The 19,431-nt window shown below is 52.3% G+C and overlaps 1 protein-coding gene across 1 annotated transcript; it reads right to left on the bottom strand.

The window, feature by feature from the left end:
- Window positions 1-3,607: 3,607 nt before the first annotated feature.
- AP2S1 (adaptor related protein complex 2 subunit sigma 1) lies at window positions 3,608-19,124 on the bottom strand. The gene is made up of 5 exons (XM_042781266.1): window positions 19,116-19,124; window positions 14,550-14,699; window positions 8,683-8,796; window positions 3,919-3,978; window positions 3,608-3,709 (listed from the first exon to the last, which is right to left on the bottom strand). Exons 1-5 carry the CDS (start codon window positions 19,122-19,124, stop codon window positions 3,608-3,610), a joined length of 435 nt encoding a protein of 144 aa, XP_042637200.1.
- Window positions 19,125-19,431: the final 307 nt, after the last annotated feature.

Here is a 19,431-nt window from a genome sequence, read left to right as displayed (position 1 = left end):
AACTTACAGTGGAATACTATGCAACACTGAAGAATAATATACAATCTACAAAACACCACATAAAGTGGATGAACTTGGAGGACATCATGCTGAGTGAAATAAGTCAGCTGCAGAAGGAGAAATATTGTATTAGTCCACTATTGTAAAAAGTCAAGGAAAGGTTTATATATGGAAGGAAACTTTGTTGGTGACCAGAGAAGGGAGAGGAGGGGAGGGAAAATTTCTAGATTGGTACAGTATGTGAATTTTATCTCAATAAAGAGGGAGAAGGAGAGGGGGAGGGGAGGGGGAGAGGGAGAGAGAGGCGCTTGGGTGTGTTATGAGAGCTACCTGAGATATCACCACAAAGCCCACCCACAGGGCCCGGCATTTCTCCTCGCTTTTCTAATTCCTATAATACTCTAGAGCCCTGCTGAGAGCAGGCTGGCTGAAGTCTGGGTCCCCTGGCTTCCTCCCTGCAGGAGACTTGCTGGCGTGGTTAGAGGCCTTCCTTTCATCCACTCAGCATCGAACCTCCTTCCTCCGCCGGAGGAAGCGCCACCTTCTGACCCTGAGCCCCTCGCACCACAGCTCCGTGCTCTTCCAGGCTGTAGCGACACCCCCAGGCTCTAGGATGGAGTCAGGTTTGCTTCTGCCGCTGATGCGCTGGGAACTGGGTGGGTGGGTGCAGTAGCTCATGCTGTAGAGAGCAGACAGAAGCCAGCTGGCGGGGTGCTCGCAGACACAGGAAGGTCCCGGTGGCTGGAGCAACAGCAGGTCTAGCAGCGGCGGCGTGGCCGAGGTACCGGGGCGGCAGTGGCGTCCTCGAAGCAGCACAGCTCCTCGGCGCCACCTCGTGCACCGTGGCGGTACTGCAGGCCCGAGCTTGGCCGCCTGCTCCGCCCCAACCCGCGGAGACTCCACGGAGCTGTGGTCTTGCAACAAACCCCTTCCCGGGTTAACCTTCCTAGAGCGAGGCTTTGGTGCTAACAAAACCAAGTCTTAAGTAAACACCGTGTGAGTGTCAGCTGTGTGTGGTGGACAGAATAACAGCCCCCAAGATGTTCGCCTCTTCCTCCCAGGACCTGTGGCTGCCTGAATTAGGGTATCTGGGATGGGGAGGGGGCCCTGAGTTATTGGGGTAGGCCCCATGTAATGATAAACTTCCTTGTAAATGAAAGTGGGCCAGAGTCAGAGTTTGGAAGGGCCTGTGCTGCTGGCTTTGAAGATGTTGGGAGCGGCCGTGATGTGGGTGGTCTCTTAGGAGCTGGGAAAGGGAACAGCTTCAAGTTTCCCAAATAACGCAGCCCTGGGGACACCTTGATTTTAACCCAGAGAAACCCATCTTGGACTTCATAATTGTTAAGCTAATACATTTGTGGTGTTTTAAATCACTAAGTTTGCGGTTGTTTGAACCTCACACAGACAGCCTCCCAACTGGATTCTGGTCCACTGACTCCACGGTAAATTGGACCATGGTAAGTTGAATACTTTTTTAACTTTCCATTCTTCTCGCCTTTTATAATCATTATCTTTATAAAGGTATCTTTGTTTGGGGGAGTTGGCGTGAGAATGTTACACTCCACCAAAAAAAAACCAACAACAAACCCACTGCCATGGAATCGATTGTGACTCAAAGCGACCCCCATTGGTTTCCAAGGCAGTAAAGCTTTATGGAAGTAGATTGCCCAGTCTTCCTTCCACAGAACAGCTGGTGGGTTTGATCTGCCAACCTCCTGGTTAGCAGTCAAATGCCTTAGGCACCACACCACCCAAGCTGCAACACTTTATGCTGGATCTACTATCAACCACAAAATGTACCAAAAAGAAACAACAGACATGAGTATGGCTTGTCCTAACTTGAATATGTGTGAGTACGGGACCACCTGGACACTGTTACAATGATTATAGCTATAAAGTGTATCCAGTATGGAGTTCGCCTCACTGAGCCTGTTTCCCTGGGGGCAATGATTCTAGCCGATGTCCACTGCCTACTTCTATATCCACCTCCGGTATCGCTGACCAGGCCCTGCACACAGCAGGCACTTAATGTTTGCTGGACCAGTGAGTGCTTGCTAGTGCCAGGTGCCCTTCTGAACTTTCCCAGAGCTTAGCTCAGTCGATCCTCAAACCCGCCCTGGGAGGTAAACACTGTTACCAGCCCATTCTCCAGATGATGAAACTGAGGCATGAGAAGGGACTTAGCCAAAGGCTTCGTGGCTGTCACGTGGCACCCATGTGCTGGGATGCACCTGCAGTCGGGAGGCTGCAACGTTAACCAGGGCTGGCGGTGACAGGCAGGCCTGGTGGTGTGTTGAGCTTGCCAAGGCCCCAGGCATAGGTGCAGCTGGCGGCCATTCCACTTGGGGGGGGTGGAGGGCGCGGGGAGGGCACCAACACTCTGTCGGCACCGGAAACACTTGGGGGTGCTTTCTATTTTCACGATGGCTGAGGGCCATTTGTGGCAGTTGGTGGCTGGAGCCATGTCCTCTACGCGTGAACAGTCCTACACCATGGAGAACTGCCCTGCCTCCCAGTGCCAAGAGCACTGTTCCTGAGACGTGCGTATGTACGTGAGCATCTCATGCAATACCTGTGCTTCTGATGGCCACTGGGCCTGGTGGTTACACGCCATGTTCCTGGAGCCACCTGTCTGGGGACCACGACCTGCCTCAGCCACTTACTTACATGTGTGGCCTTGGGCGAGCCCTTTGACTGCCAGGGCTCAGTGAGCCCCTGTAAAATGAGGATGCAAGTCCTGCCTCCCGGCCCTGGTGTGAGGGTTAAGGAAGGTTAACACGTGTCAGCCATCTCGGGCAGGGCCAGGGGACACACTAGGCTACTAGGTGTGCCCATCAGTATCATTACTGAAGGCCCCTGCGTGATGTAACAGTTAAGCTCTTGACACTAACCTGAAGGTTGGCGGTACGAAACCACCCCGAGGCACCATGGAAGAAAGTCCTGATGATCTACTTCTGTAAAGATGACAGAAAACCTTACGAACGGTGCTGCTCTGTGACACATGAGGGCGCCAGGAGTCAGACTTGACTCCAAGGCACCAGGCTGGTGTTTGGTTTTCGGTCCCACTGTTATTATTTTAGGAGCAGGTGCGCGGTGTGAAACCAGCCACCCCTCCGGACTGAGCGCCTTTGTGGAAAGGAGCAGGTCTGATGTGTGCTGGGGTCCCCTTTGTCGCTCAGTGGGGAGGGGTGTGTTTGTTGACTGACTGACTGATGGCAAGGCCCCCGAGCGTCTGCGGCTCCCAGCAAGACAGGCAGAAGGCTCAGAGACAGCCGGCCAGGCAGTGACCACGTGTTTATTAGGGGGTCTCCCCACACACACACATACACACTCACACTCACACTCACAGCATCACATGACAGCGGAATGGTGACTCAGTACACGCGAGGTGGCCTCCACCCCCCCTGGCTGGGGCCCCAAGGGGAGTGGGGGACAGCTTCCTCCCGTGTCCCAGACCCGGCTGGGTCCCTTCGTCCTGGGCAGGTGGGGGCGGGAGAGGTGCCAGGCCTGGCTAGGGACGGGGGCAGGCAGGGCCAGGGAGGCCGGGTCAGGGACGCCGGGGTCTGCGGTCCGTGGTCCGAGGTCTGGGAGGGCCCGTCCGCCGCACTCACTCTAGGGACTGCAGCATCAGCAGCTGTTTCAGCACCTTCGTCTGGCTGGTCTCACGGATCTCGCCGGCCAGGAACATCTCATCCACAACTGTGTAAACCTGGGAACAGGGAGGTCAAGGGGGAGACCCTGGGGCGCAGGAAGGGACCTCCTGGGATGAGGGTCCAAACCCTGGGACCTGGGGCTCTGACACCTCAAAGTCGGGAACCGAGGAAGCGGACACCCACAGAGATGCTGGGGAGCCTGAGGGGTGCGGCCGCCCTCCTCCCCACCCGGTCCCTGGCCCCTGCACGCGCACCACGAGCCTACCTTATAGAAGTTGAACACCAGGTCCAGCTCACAGACATTGTGGAAATACTCATTTAAGACCTGGGGAGGGGAGGACAAAGATGGTAAGAGCCGGGCAGGGAGAGAGACGGGGCCAAGGCGTATCAGGAGATGTCGAAGCGGAGGGAGAACATCAAGACGAGGCCCTTCCGTGAGTCGAGGGCACTACCGTCAAAGTGCAAAGACGGCCGCAGGACGGGAGGAGGTGTCTGCAAATCACGTACAGGCAGCCCGCGCACAGAATCGTGGGCTCGCTTCCGGACCCCCGCAGCAAAGCCGAAAGCACAGTCCAGCAAGTCACACACAGGTCTTGGTTTCCCAGCGTGTGTGCAAGCTATGTTCACACCAGACTGTCATCCATGAAGTGTGCAGTGGCATGATGAGAAACTGGGAGCGACTGTGCGAATGACCAAAATGGGGCCCAGAGACCCGCAGCGAGCACACACTGTTGAGTAAGTGGTGCCGACAGACTTGCTTGAAGCAGGGCTGCCACAAATCCTCAGTCTGTAAAAAATACACAGTGTCTGTGACCCGCAAGCAAGTGAGGCGCAGTAAGACAGGCACAGCTGTGTCTGAGAAGGGTCTCTAACATGGAAAGAACTCCTACGACCCAACAACAAGGCCAACCATCCATGCTGAAAATGAGCAGAAGACCTGAATAAACTTTTCCTCAAGGAAGACAAATGCCCAAACGACCAATGAGCACATGAAAAGATACTCGACATCCTTAGTCGTCAGGGAGTCAGAAAACAAAACCACAACGGGATCCCACTCCACACCCACAAGCATGACTGGGGGTGGTGTTAGGTGCCGTTGTCTCCAACTCACAGCGACCCCGCGTACAACAGAATGAAACACTGCTTGCTTCTGCGACAGCCTCACAATCCCTGCTACACCTGAGCCCATCATTGCAGCCACTGTGTCAGTCCATCTCGTTGGGGGCCTTCCCCTTTTTTGTTAACCATCCACTGTACCAAGCATGACATCCTTCTCCAGGGAACAGTCCCTTCTGACAACATGACCAAAGTAGGTGAGACGAAGTCTGGCCATTCTCGCTTCCAAGGAGTATTCTGGCTGCACTGCCTCCAGGACAGATGTGTTAGTACTTTTAGCAGTCCACGGTCCTTTCAGCATTCTTCGCCAGCACCACAACTCAAACGCATCAACTCTTCTTCAGTCTTCCTTGTTCCTTGTCCAGCTCTCACATGCACATGAGGTGACTGAAAACACTGGGGCTTGGGTTGGGCACGCCTTAGGCTTCAAGGAGACATCTTTGCTCATCACCACTTGAAAGACATCTTTTGCAGCAGATTTTCCCAATGCAATATGTCATCTGATGTCTTGACTGCTGCTTCCATTGGCATTGATTGTAGAACCAAGTAATATGAAGTCTTTGACAACTTCAATCTTTTCTCCGTTTATCGTGATGCTGCTTATTGGTCCATTTGTGAAGATTTTTGTTTTCATCATATTGAGGTGTAATCCATACTACAGGCTGTAATCTTCAATCTTCATCAGTAAGTGCTTCAAGTAATCCTCAGTTTCAGCAGGCAAAGTTGTGTCATCAGCGTATCACAGGTTGTTAATAAATCTTCCTCCAATCTTGATACCACATTCTTCTTCATATCTCCAGCTTCTCATATTATTTGCTCAACATACAAAAAAAAAAAAAACCTCATACCGTCGAGTCGGGTCTGACTCATAGTGACCCCTCCTTGGGTTTCTGAGTTGGATCCTATGGAAGTCGATTGGCCAACCTTTCTTCCAAGGAGTGGCTGGTGGGTTTGAACCGCCAGCCTCCTGGTTAGTAGTCAAGTGCCTTAGGCACTATACCACCAGAGCTCCTGCTCAGCATACAGACTGAATAAGTATGGTGAAAGGATACAGCCCTGACACACTCCCTTCCTGATTTTAAACCATGCAGTATCTAGGATGACTAGGATCAGAAAAATGGAGAACAACAAGTGTTGACAAGGACATGGGAAAATTGGAAACCTCATCCACTGCTGGTGGGAATGTGGAAAATGGTTTGACGGTTCCTCAAAAACTTAAACATAGAACCACCCTATGAATGCTTCAAGATCTATCCTGCAGTACAACACTGTCAGTGATGGGATAATATCCCTACGCCTACGAGGAAGACCAGTTAATATTACTATTACTCAACTTTACATGCTAACCACTAAAGCCAAAGATGAGGAAATTGGAGATTTTTACCAACTTCTGCAGTCTGAAATTGACCGAACATGCAATCAAGATTTGTTGATTACTGGTGCCTGGAATGCAAGAGTTGGAAACAAAGAAGAATCACCTGTAGTTGGGAAATATGGCCTTGGTGATAGAGATGGTGCTGGAGATCGCGTGATAGAATTTTGCAAGACCAACAATTATTCACTGCAATACCTTTTTTCAACAACATAAACAGCAGCTATACACGTGGACCTCGCCGGGTGGAGTTCCCAGGAATTAGACTGACTACATCTGTGCAAAGAGGCAATGGAGAAGCTCAGTATCTTCAGCCAAAACAAGGCCAACAACTGACTGTGGAACAGACCATGAACTGCTCATATGCAAGTTCAAGTTGAAGCTGAAGACAGTTAACACAAGTCCACGAGAGCCAAAACATGACCTCGAGTATATCCCACTTGAATTTAAAGACCATCGGAAGGATAGATTTGACACACTGAACACCAATGAATGAAACCAGATGAATTCTGGGATGACAAGAATATCATCCATGAAGAAAGTAAAAGGTCATTAAAAAGACAGGAAAGAAAGAAAAGACCAAAATGGATGTCAGAAGAGACTCTGAAACTTGCTCTTGAATGGAGAGTAGTTAAAGCAGACGGAAGAAATGGCAAGATAAAAGAGCTGAACAGAAGATTTCAAAGAGCAGCTCGAGAAGACAAGACCAATTACTATAATGCAATGTGCCAAGACTTAGAGTTAGAAAACCAGAAGGGAAGAACACACTCAGCATTTCTCAGGCTGAAAGAACTGAGGAAAAAATTCAAACCTCAAGTTGTAATACTGAAGCATTCTATAAGCAAAATATTGAATGAAGCAGGAAGCAGGAAGGACTACAAAGAGTCACTACACAAAAAGGAGTTGGTTGATGTTTATCTATTTCAGAAGGTGGCATATGATCAAGAACCAAGGGTACTGAAGGAAAAGGCAAAGCTGCACTGAAGGAATCGGTGAAAAACAAAGCTCCAAGAATTGACCGAATACCCACTGAGATGTTTCAACAAATGGATGCCTCACTGGAGGCACTCACTGAGCTATGCCAAGAAATTTGGACGACAGCTACCTGGCCAACTGACTGGAAGACATCCATGTTTGTACCCATTCCAAAGAAAGGTGATCCCACAGAATGTGGAAATTATCACACAATGTCATTAATATCACACAGAAGTAAAATGTGCTGAAAAGACCTGAAAGCACAAACTGAAACCAGTGGTCACTGCAGCACCATTCACAACAGTTAGAGGGTGAAACAACCCAAGTGCCCATCAACAGAGGAATGGATCAACAGAAGGTGGCTCATCCATACCATGGAATATTATTCAGCCATGAACAAGGAATGACATACTGATACTTGCTACAACGTGGATGAATGTTAAAAACATGATGCTAAGAGAGACGAGTCAGACATGAAAGGTCACATGTGTGTCATCATGTAAAGGAAACATCAGCAACAGACAAGCACAGAGACGTGGGGACCACAATCAATGTCACAAAACACAATGTGTGAATTGTTGAATGGAAAATCAATTTGCTCCGTACATTCTCAGCCAAACCACAATCTAAAAAAAAAAAAAATTTTTTAAAGCAACGGGTGCACACGCTGTGAAGAACGTGACCAGTGTCACTCAACAAGTTGTGCAGAAACTGTTGAACGGGAACCGACACTGCTGAGTAAACCCTCACCAGAAACACAGCACAAGGTTAGAGTAAGTGTCTATCAACAGGACTCTGGTCACACACACACGCAACTCAGGAACCGACACGCAGGGATTAGGGACATGGACTCTCTATGGGTGTAAGGTGAGAACCAAAACCAAAGAGCAAACCCACTGCCGTGTTGATTCAGGCTCACAGCGCCCCTAGAGGACAGAGTGGAACTGCACCACAGGGTCTCCAATCCTTACGAAGTGGACTGCTTCCTCCTTGTCCTGAAGAGTGGCTCAGGGGTTTGAACCGCCGACGTTTTGGTTAGCCAGCTGAATGCTTTTACCACTGCACCACCAGAGCTCCTTATGGTGACACAGAGATAAATACAAATATGCGTAGACTAGAGAGATAAACGTAGTTGCAAAATATAGTCTTTGGCCTCAATCAGATAGGGAAAGAGAAAAGCAAAGATCATTGGAAGGGAACAGAACAAGATGGCAAAGCAGACAGACACACGGGCAGGGAAAGAGATAATACACAGACTGAGGCGGGGGAGAGACGGCTGGACAGACAAATGGACAGGGAAGCAGACAACTGGGGAGACGGGCAGATGGACAGAGAAAGACAGGGGCAGAGACCAGCATAACGGCATAAGGGCCTATCAATCTCTGCAGCAGATGGTAACATACAAGGAGAAACAGGGACATAAAGCAACAGGGAGCGGGTGCAGAGAGGACAGCCCACCAGAGAGGGTGATGGGTGAGCAGAGTCTGAGCCCGCCCCCGCCCCACCCCGCCCACCTCTTCAAAGTGTGTGGATGGCCTCCAGCCTGCCCCACCCCGCCCTGCCCACCTCCACGAAGTTGTGGATGGCCTCCAGGTAGGCCAGGTTGTTGTCATTGACGTCCACACAGATGCAGAAGTACAGGCCGGCGTAGCGTCGGTAGATGATCTTGAAGTTCCGGAACTGTGGACCGGAGACAGTATCAGCGTCAGAGAACACGCAGCACCTGGCAGGACAGGCCCAGTGGGGTCCCTGGGGCCCAGCTCTGTGACTGGCCCTGTGCTGGGGACACAGCAGGGACCAAGACGCTGGCTTTCCCCTCCCGGGGCTCCAGTGCAATGGAGAAGACACACCCATCTCCAGAGCTGGTACGGCTGGGATGGGGAGACCCCGAGAGGGTCAGGGAGGGCTTCCTGGAGGAAGGGGCATCTGAATCGAGCTCTGGAGGACAAGAAGGCGGCCCTAGGCAGAGGCATCAGCTTGTGTGACAGCCCAGGGAGCCTGGCATCTTCACTAGCATCTAAGTGACCCTGTCACTCCCTTCCGGGGTTCCCTGCTGCCTCTAGAGGATAGAGTTCCCCCATTCGCTCATTCCACAAACACTTCCTGGGCATCTCCTGCACACCAGGCCCTGTGCTGGGCAGTGCAGGGGTCACCACTGTAAGCAGGACAGCCCAGGACTGGCCCTCACTAAACCGGAGTATCTATAAATGTGACTACGGGCACCTAGACACCTAACTTCGGAATAAATGCAGGGACCAGGGACACGGACTCTAATTTTATGTGTGTAAGGCAGAGAGACAGAGAAATACAGACATACAGATGAGATAAATATAGTTGCAAAGCACAGTGTCGTCTTTGGCCAAAATCTGAAAAGTCCTGTTCTAGGCCTGTGAGGTGGAAAGAGTTTCTCACATCTGACTACTAACTTGGAGGTTTGAGAAAACCCAGAGGTGCTTCCAAAGCAAGCCCTGGCTATCTATTCCTGAACAATCAGCCATGGCAAACACTGTGGAGCACAGTTCCACTATGACACACGTGCAGTCATCAGGAGTCAGCATCCACAGGGACTGGGCGGCCTGCATGTGTGTGACCCCCTGGTGGCAGCGGTAAAACTACACTGCTGTGTCCTCACGCCGATCTTGGACTCGTGGCGACCCCGTGGGACAGAGCGGAGCTGCCGCATGGGCTTTTCCAGGCCGTGGCATGCGACAGCAACCTTCACACAAAGCAGACGGCCAGCTCTGCCCCCGTGGAGCCACTGGGTGGGTTCAAACCGCCAACCTTCTGGGTAGTTGGCGGCACAGCGCTTAACCATGGTGCCACCGGGGCTTCTTGGAGCCAGCAGTTAATCAGTCCTTGGATTTTTTTTCTTCATCAGTTCATTCTTTCTGCCCTTGGAACATTGCTCTAAAAAATTCTTACAGTAACTGGCTGCACGTAGTCCACAGATGAGTAAGCATGGATCAGGTGCGTGCGACAGCTTTTGAAAAACCGACTCAGACGTGGAATCGGAGGTCCCCGAGTGGTGGGAACGGTGTGCACTCAGGTGCTGACCCAGAGGGTGGGGTCCGCTCCGCCCCGCAGCACGGCAGAGGAAAAGCCTGGTGACCTGCTGCTATGAAAGTCGAACCCCTGCCGAGTCGGTTCCAGCTCCCAGTGACCCTGTGGGACAGAGGAGAACCGCCCTGGAGGGTTTCCAAGGCTGTGATGCTTATGGAGCACGTCCTGGTGGCACAGTGGTTAAAGTGCTCAGCTGCTAAACTGAAAGGTCAGCACTTTGAACCCACCAGCTGCTTGGCAGGAGAAGTATGAGGCAGTCAGGTTCCATAAGGATTTACAGGCTTGGAAACCTGGTGTAGTTCCACTCTGTCCTCTAGGGGCGTTGTGAGTCAGAATAGACTCCAGGGCAGTGGGTTTGGTTTGAACTTTGCTTCTATAAATATTAACAGCCTTGGAAACCCTGTGGTGCAGTTCCACTCTGTCCTCTAGGGGCGCTGTGAGTCGGAATCCACTTGATGGTAGTGGGTTTGGGATTATTACGAAAGTAGATGGCCACATCTTTCTCCCAACGTGCAGCAGGTGGGTCCCAACTGCTGACCTTTCGGTTAGCAGCTGAGCACTTAACTACTGCACCACCAGGGTTCCTTCCATAAAGCTGACAGCCACAGAACCCCTATGGAGCAGTGCTACTCCACAAACATGGGCTCTCCTAAGTCACAAATCAACAATGAAAGCAAAACCCACACCAGATAGGCAATCAGACATTTTGAAGACAACTCTGGTCACGGGGTTCAAGACGGGAGGCCGAGTTTCATCTGGAGACACATTAGGGATGACCCTTGGAGCTGGCAGGACTTCTGTGGGGCCTGACAGTGCTCCCCTCTCCTCTTTCCTTGACCTTCCCCTGTGGCATAGTTGTTAAAGCTGTTACAGTGCTCAGCTGCTAAACTGAAAGGTCGGTGGTTTGAACCCACCAGCTGCTCTGCAGGAGAAAAGACGTGGCAGTGGCTTCCATAAAGATTGTTGTTGTTGTTATGTGCCATCGAGTCAGTCCTGACTCATAGCGACCCCTCCTTGGGTTTCCGAGGCAGTATCACTACGGAAGTAGATTGCCCAACCTTCCTTCTGAGGAGTGGCTGGTGGGTTTGAACTGCCAGCCTTCTGGTTAGCAGTCAAATGCCTTAGGCATTAGGTCACCAGAGCTCCTTCCATAAAGATTACAGCCTTAGAAACCCTGCGGGGCAGTTTTACTCCATCCTCTAGGGGCACCGTGAGTCAGAATCATGAGTCAGAATCGCCTGCATGCAGGGATTTTCATTCCTGCCTCACCAAGCCCCCCCAGCTCCATCCCACTGGTTGCTGGAGGCCCAAGCCTGGCTCTTCTCTCTCACGCTGGCCTCCAGTCCTTGGACCCACCTCCCACTGCTGGCCTCTTGCTGCCCCCCGGCGCCCTGCTGTGTTCGAGCCCTGGGTGTGCTCCAGCTCCAGGGCCTTGGCACTTGTGATTTAGTTGCAGCCCTGATGATACAGCAGTCACTTAGCAGCTAACTGAAAGGTTAGCGGTTCAAATCCACCGACAGCTCCACAGGAAAAGGACCTGGCCACCCGCCCCCGTCAGATGGCGCCCTAGAAACCCCCTGGGGCAGTTCAACACTGTCACGTCGCTACGAGTAAGAACCAACTCGACGGCATCCGAGACCACCACCTTCCCAAACACTTCTCACCACTCCCACTGCTTCCACCCCAGGTGCCGTCACCTGCCTGTCACCTGCGCCACCGCGGTTGCCTCGAGTGCTCCCCCGACTTGGGCTCTTGCCACCAGCTCAAAACTCTCCCACCCCGTTCACAGTGAAGGCCCAAGTCCTCACCGTGGCCCACAAGGCCCCATATGATCGGCTTCTGTTATGTCTTCGGACCCCCCAATACAGCCGGCCTCCTGGCTATTCCTGGATCCCCAAGGGGTGCTCCCGCCTCAAGGCCGTGGCACCGGTTGACCTTTGGGCTCAACTCCTTCATGTCTTGGTCCTGGTGTGGGCGCAAATGTCCCCTTTTCAGTGAGGCCTTCCCTGACCAGGTTGGGTAAATCTGTCCTCCATCAGGGACCCGACATACGGACGGCGATAGGCAAGGAGAGAACGTGGGAAAGACCTGCAAATTCCTAAAGAATCCAGACATGCCCCTGCTGAGGCTGGGGGAGCCCCGAGACTGTGGCCCTGAATCCAAACTCTGAATCCAAACTATCCCCTGAAGTCACCTTTAAACCAAGTAACCAAAACCAAAAAACCAAACTCACTCCCATCGAGTCAGATCTGACTCACGGTGACCCCTCTTTGGGATTCCGAGGCAGTATCACTGCGGAAGTAGGCTGCCCAGTCTTCATCCTGAGGAGTGGCTGGTGGATTTGAACCGCCAGCCCTCTGGTTAGCAGTCAAGTGCCTTAAGCACTAAGTAGCAGTTTAGCTCAAAAGTAAAGATGGTCACCTCTGAGTTCTATCCTTTTTAAAAAAGCCACTAGGCTGCAACTAAATCTGAACATGTGCAAAGGCCCTCGGGCGGGAACACACCCAGCGTGGGAACACAGCCAGGACATAGCAAGAGGGCCAGCATGTCTACGGTGGGTCAAAGGACTGGAGGTGGGGGGTGAGAGACAGAGAGGCCCGAATGAGCCTACCTGGAAACAGCTATTCTCAAGTACAGATGAGAAGGTCGGAGGGCAGGGAGTCTAAATCAATGGGAGACAAGAACAGAAACAAGAATGCTGACACAACGTGAGGAGTGTAACCAACGTCACTGATCAGTGTATCCAGAAATCGGGGAATGGGAGTGGGTTTTGCTGTGTATAATTTCACCCACAATAAAAATAAATTATATATTCTTCAGATCTGTCATCCACACTCACTCCTCATCAACCTGGTAAGTCTGAACCACCAACCTCCGGACTAGCAGCCGATCACTTATGCCACTCAGGCTCCTTGGTAATAAGAGTCTGTCTTATTGTGTGCCATGGAGTCTATTCTGACTCACAGCGCCCCTAGAGGACAGAGTGGAACTGCACCATCGGGCTTCCTAGGCTGTCAATCTTTACAGAAGCAAAGCCCAAACCACACCCACTGCCGTGGAGTCCATTCTAACAGCGCCCCTAGAGGACAGAGTGGAACTGCCCCACAGGGTTTCCAAGGCTGTCAATCTTCACAGAAGCAAAGCCCAAACCAAACCCACTGCTGTGGAGTCGATTCCAACTCACAGCGCCCCTAGAGGACAGAGTGGAACTGCACCACAGGATTTCCAAGGCTGTAATCCTTATGGAAGCTGACTATCTATTTTTCTCCTGTGGAGTGGCTGGTGGGTTCGAACACCAGACCTTTGGGTTGGCAGCTGAGCACTCTAACCATTATGCCACTCCCCGGAGCATCTACCACCACCTGATAGGGTATATGCTTTACTAGCTGACTCCAACAAACTGGAGCCTCAGTCTCCTGGGGCAAGGACTTGTGGCTGCTATGTTTAAGGCTGTAGCCCAGGCACCTAGAGCAAAACACACAAACAAGCAGACCAAAACTGCACAAAAAGGCAAAATGTTAGTGCTGATTAAATCCAAACCCAAAACCAAACCCACTGCCATCAAGCTGATTCCAACTCATAGCGACTCCCATTGGGTTTCCAAGGCAGTAAATCTTTGTAGAACTAGATTGCCCCATCTTCCTTCCACAGAGCGTCTGGTGGGTTTGAACCGCCAGCCCCCTGGTTAGCAGTCAAATGCCTTAGGCACTGCACCACCAGCGTGCCTTTGATTAAATCTGGGTAATATACATATATAAACCCCAAACCAGTTGCCACGGAGGTGATTCCCACTCATGGCTCCCCGGCGCCTGTCAGGAGAGAACTGTGCTCCCTTAGGTTTTGGGGCTGAGTTTTTAGAGGTAGATCACCAGACCTTTCTTCCGAGGCAGCTCTGGGTGGACCTGACCCGCCAACCTTTTGGTTAGCAGCCTAGGACCTAACTGTGTGAGCCCCCAGGGACTCCTGGGTAATATTCATATTGGTTGCATGTGGGAAGGGGAAGGCAGGTATACACATCTTGGATCTGCCTTTCTCTCACTGTACTCATCTGGACGCTTGAAACCTTTTACATTGAATGTGAAAGAAAGAAGAAAGGTTTACAAACGGAAAAATGGTTGTGTGAATGGCTATAGGTCGGAGGGAGGGTCTGGGGCTCCCATGATCGGGGTTGGGCAGGAGACAGGGAAGGAAGGGGAACAAAGGAAGGGGGGAGTGTGGGAGGGAGGAGGACACAGAAGGGGGGCACTTTGCAGGGTGGATCCCTGGAGGTGGAGAGACTGGAACCGGGAGGAGAAACAGGGAAGAGGTGTCTGAGGGCTTCTGGGGGTGGAAGGCTGAGACTGCTTTGGAAGGGCAGGGGGGGAGTGTGTCACCTCCACAAAGTTGGTGTGCTTGGCATCGCGGACGGTGACCACGGCGTGCACTTCCTCGATCAACTTCTGCTTCTCGTCATCGTCAAACTGCATGTACCACTTGGCCAGGCGGGTCTTGCCCGCCCGGTTCTGTATGAGGATGAAGCGGATCTGGGGGCAGCGGGAAGAGGAGGAGGAAGTGAGAGGGGCGGGCGTGTGGCAGGAAGGCTGGGAGGGCAGGGAGGGTGAACAGGGCTGGGCGGTGCCCACCGCTCCACCCATCCGTGCAGGGCCGATAGGGCCCAAGGCACCCAGCGGCCAGCCTTCCCAAACTCTCCAGGCTCCCTGGAGCGCAACCAGGCCACCCTGGCCTCATTCCCCCAACCCCGCCCCGTCCCAGGTGCCCCAACACCCCAGTGAATTCCATTCCATCAGATTCTAGGATCCCCTCAGCCCCCGAGTCCCAGGCTCCAGCCCACCCTACCCCCATCTCTGCATGACCTTGAATGACAGATTTGATTTTTGTCTCTAAGTCTCAGTTTCCTCACCTGCAAAACAAGTTCTCTAAGACCTACCTGGCCAGTTGTTTTGAAGGCTGAATAAGCTTATAAACTTAGTTTGGGGTCTGGCACACGACAAACCAAACCAAACCAAGCCCACTGCCATCGAATCGATTGCAACTCAGAGAGACCCCCATTGCATTTCCCAGGCGGTAAATCTTTACGGAAGTCGATTGCCAAGTCTTCCTTCTGCGGAGTGGCTGGTGGGTTTGAACCGCCAATCGTCTGCTTAGTAGTCAAACGCCTTAGACACTGCGCCACCAGAGCTGGCCCGCAGCAGGCGCTCACATTAAATGCTTGTGTTTCCGACTCCTTTGGTTAGAGTCCTAGCTTGGCCATTTTTCCTCCTTTTCTTGACTACCTTGTTTTATTGATATGTAATTCACACAGACAAAAACTCACCCCGTTAAAGTGCATATGAGTCAATGGTTTTTACTACATTCACAGTTGTGCCAAGAGCACCGTATCTCACTCCATTACCCCAGAAAGAAATCCTACCCATTTGCAGTCACCCTCGTTCTCTCTGTCTCCAAGCCCCTGGCAAGCACTAATCTCCTATCTGTCTCTATGTTTGCCTTTCTATAAAACGTACGTTTCCTATCAATGGAATCATACACTGTGTGGCCTTTTTTATCTGGCTTCTTTCACTCAACATGACATTTCCCAGTTATCTCATTTGTAACGTGTTACACTTCATTTCTTTTTATTGTGGAATAAAATTCCATGGTCTAAATATGCCAAACCAAGCTAAGCCTAATCAAATTGATTCCAACTCACAGCGCCCCTAGAGGACAGAGTGGAACTGCCCCACAGGGTTTCCAAGGCTGTCAATCTTCAGGGAAGCAAAGCCCAAACCAAACCCACTGCCCTGGAGTCGATTCTAACTCATAGCGCCCCTAGAGGACAGAGTGGAACTGCACCACAGGATCTCCAAGGCTGTCAAGTTTTACTGAAGCTGACTGACTTCCTCCTTCTCCCACGGAGAGGCTGATGGGCTCAAACTGCTGACCTTTTGGATAGCAGCCGAGTTCTTTATCCATTGCACCACCAGGGCTCCTTGGTATACTCCTAAACTAAAAAAAACCCCAAACCCACTGCCATCAAGTTGATTGACTCACAGCAACGCCTCCTGGGGGGGTTTCCAAGGCTGTAAATCTTTACAGAAGTAGATTGTCTCATCTTCCTCCTGCAAGTGGCTGGTGGGTTTAGAACTGCCAACCTTCTGGTTAGCAGCCAAATGCCTTACCCACTGCACCACCAGAGCTTCTCTGGTATAAACCTAAGAGAGGTGAGAAGACCTGGTGACCTGCCCCGATAAAACCCACAGCCTAGGAAACCAAGGGGGTAGTTCCATTCTGCTGTGTGGAGTTCCTGTGTGTCAGAATCCATGCAATGGCATGTGACAACATGCTAATTTGACACTTCACTTGTCCAGAAACTGACAAACCATTTTCCAAAATGCTGCTGCTTTTTAAGTAACTTAAGGAACCCTGGTGGCACAGTGGTGAAGCACTCAGCCACTAACTGAAAGGTTGGCGGTTCAAGCCTGCCAGCCACTCTGCAGGAGAAAGATGTGGCAGTCTGGTTTGCAAAGATGACAGCCTTGGAAACATCGCAGGTCAATTCTGTCTACTGTTCTACTCCGTCCTACAGGGTCGTGATGGGTCAGAATTGACTGGAAGGCAGCGGCTTTGGGTCTGGCTTGTAACTGCTGAGTGCCTCAGTTTATCCACCTATAAACAGGGACAGTAACAGTACTGTCCTCAGAAGAGAGAAGCGAGGAACAAGCAGTATGAGAGCAGTTCTCTGGGGCACCTGATGCTGAGGAAGCATTGTCAGCTGTGACAAATGGCATCAGTTACGACCAGGACATCGACTATGGTTCTGAAAAGCCGGCCAACTCTCACAGGTCTGCTGTGTAAATCTACCCAGTTCCTGCCAAATGTGCCCACATCATGCCTGTTACTCCAGAGCACTGAGTAAAGTTAGATATGGTTACTGACAGGCACCTGACCGAGTGGCTAAGAGCCCAGACTGGAGCCAGAATGGGTCCTGGCACTGCCAACTACTGGCTGTGTGTCCACAGGCCAGGCACTTAACCTCTCTGGGCCTGTTTCCCCTTCTGCAATGGACATAATGAGAATATTATCCTCATAGGTCTGCTGCTTGCATTAATAAACATCAGCTGAGGACAGTGACCAGCATATACTGAATATCAGGTAAGTACTAGCTCTTTTTGGCAGAATAATTCATTGTTATTTGACTTTGAGAATACTATGGCCCAAGCACACCCACTAGGAAGCCTGCTTTTGTGTGACACAAACATACTTATACCCATTTTACAGATGAGGAAACTGAAGCTCAGGGAAAGGAAGTCTCAGCCAGAAAGCAGAGCTGGGAACCCAAAGGCTTTGTTCTGAACCCCTTTACCTGGACTTGTGGGGGACTCCACCCTTGAACTGGACTTTACTCTCTTTCCTACGGCATATTCAGCACCCACTAGATCCCGGCCTCCCCCAAACAACAAGCTGGACAGGAACAGGATCTTACATTCTCCTTCCCAGAAGCCCTTCTGCTGAGCCAGGGAAAACCACTTCCTGGCAGGGCAGGGGGCCCAGGCAGGAAGGGCAGGGGTGTGGGAGGAGGGCACACAGGCAACGTATTCTAGGGGCCGGAGCTGGGGAATCTCTGGGGCACATGGGAAGGGAGCTAGAGAGAGGCCTACTGAGCTGGGGGGTGGCCAGTTCAGCAACTGACCCCCAAATTCCCTCATACACCCCTTCCCTGTTTCTCCTCCCATTTAAAACCTCTCTACCTCTGGGGATCTACCTCGAGAAGCCCACTCCCTCCTACACCTTCATCCCTGCGGATGCCCTCCCTATCTTCCCTGTCTCCAAGCCCTCTCCCTCCCCCAGAGTTACTCTCTTTGACCTCCACTGTCTTGGTCCCAAAGTGCTCTGGTGGCATTTGACTGCTAACCAGAAGGTTGGCAGTTCTAACCCACCAGCCATTCCACAGAAGGAAGACTGGGCAATCTACTTCCGTAAAGATTTACCACCTTGGAAATCCAACGGGGTCGCTATGAGTCAGAATTGACTCGATGGGAGTGGGTTTGGTTTTTTGGGGTCTTGGTTCCAGTCCCTTCCCTCAGGCCTCAATGGGCCCTTCTCTAAGACATCTCTGCCTCCAAGGCCTCCTCCATGTTCCAAAAGCCTCATCTTCCCTCCTAGAACCCTGTTGTTCTCACCCGTCTCCACTCATCTCTTTTCTCAACTCCCTGCTCCAAGAAGTCTTTCTTCCGTCCCAAAGCCCCATCCAAGTGGGAGGGGTGCTGTCCCCTCCCCAAATCCAGAGCCCAGACCCAGCCCCCAAGAGCCCCCATCTCCTGCACCTTCTGCTCACCTGAGGCCTCCCTATCCCCAGAACCCTCTGCTCTAGGAAAGACCTGCCTAATGCTCTCCACTTATTTCCGGGACACAGTCCCTACATCCAAGCCCTCTCCCACTTCGCAGCCCACGTTCTCGGAGCGGGAAGCCCCGTTCAGTCCCTGCTCCTTCAGATCGTCACTGCCCAATCCCTTTCCCTTGAGATGGGGTCCCTCTCCTCAACAGCACCCCGCCCTAGCTTCAACACCTCGTTGGCCAGCAATGCCAGCCTTCTGCCTCGGAAGGTCCCTCCCATCAGGAAGATCCCCCCTCCCCATTTCCAAAGTCCCCCGATCACCTGCAACGCTCCCACTCACCCTAAACCGCATCTACCTTTTGCAAGCCTCCTCTCCACCTCTCCAACGCCCTCGCCCTACCCCTGAGACCCTGCCCTGCGAATCTTCGCCTCCCCTTTTCCAAGAACCCCAACCACCTCCAATGAACTCCACCCGCCCAGCCTTCTCCCTGTGACACTCCTTTCCCATCTCCAATGTCCCCTGACGTCGCGACCCCTGGCTACCCCCGAACGCGAAGTCAAGGCCCTGTTTGTCCCTCCCTTCCAGGTCCTTGAACGTCCCCGACCCAGAGAGCCCGCGCTCGGCCCAGACCATCACCGCGGCAGGGGGGGTTGTCATCGTCTGACAGAGATTAGGTGTCCGCAAGCAGGCCTCCCTCTGCCCATCCCTGGCGTGGGCGCGCCCCCGTTACCATGGCGACCCCCGTCCGGACCCCAGAGGCCCACGTCCCGCGCCGACTGGGCGGCTCTGGCTCTGACTGCAGTCGCGGGGCTCAGAGCTAGGGCGGACTTCCGGCGAGGGGACCGGCCTGCCCTCTCACGCACAGACCGTTGGGAGTTGTAGTCCTACGAATGGGTTTGTTGGTCCGGGCGGCAGCTGGCGAAAACAGCCGAGCCGTCTT

The sequence above is a fragment of the Orycteropus afer genome, unplaced genomic scaffold, assembly GCF_000298275.1.
Source record: "Orycteropus afer afer isolate SDZICR_OR568_19922 unplaced genomic scaffold, OryAfe1.0 scaffold00099, whole genome shotgun sequence".
Classification (NCBI taxonomy): Eukaryota; Metazoa; Chordata; class Mammalia; order Tubulidentata; family Orycteropodidae; genus Orycteropus; species Orycteropus afer.
This window is presented reverse-complemented; position numbering and strand designations above follow the sequence as displayed.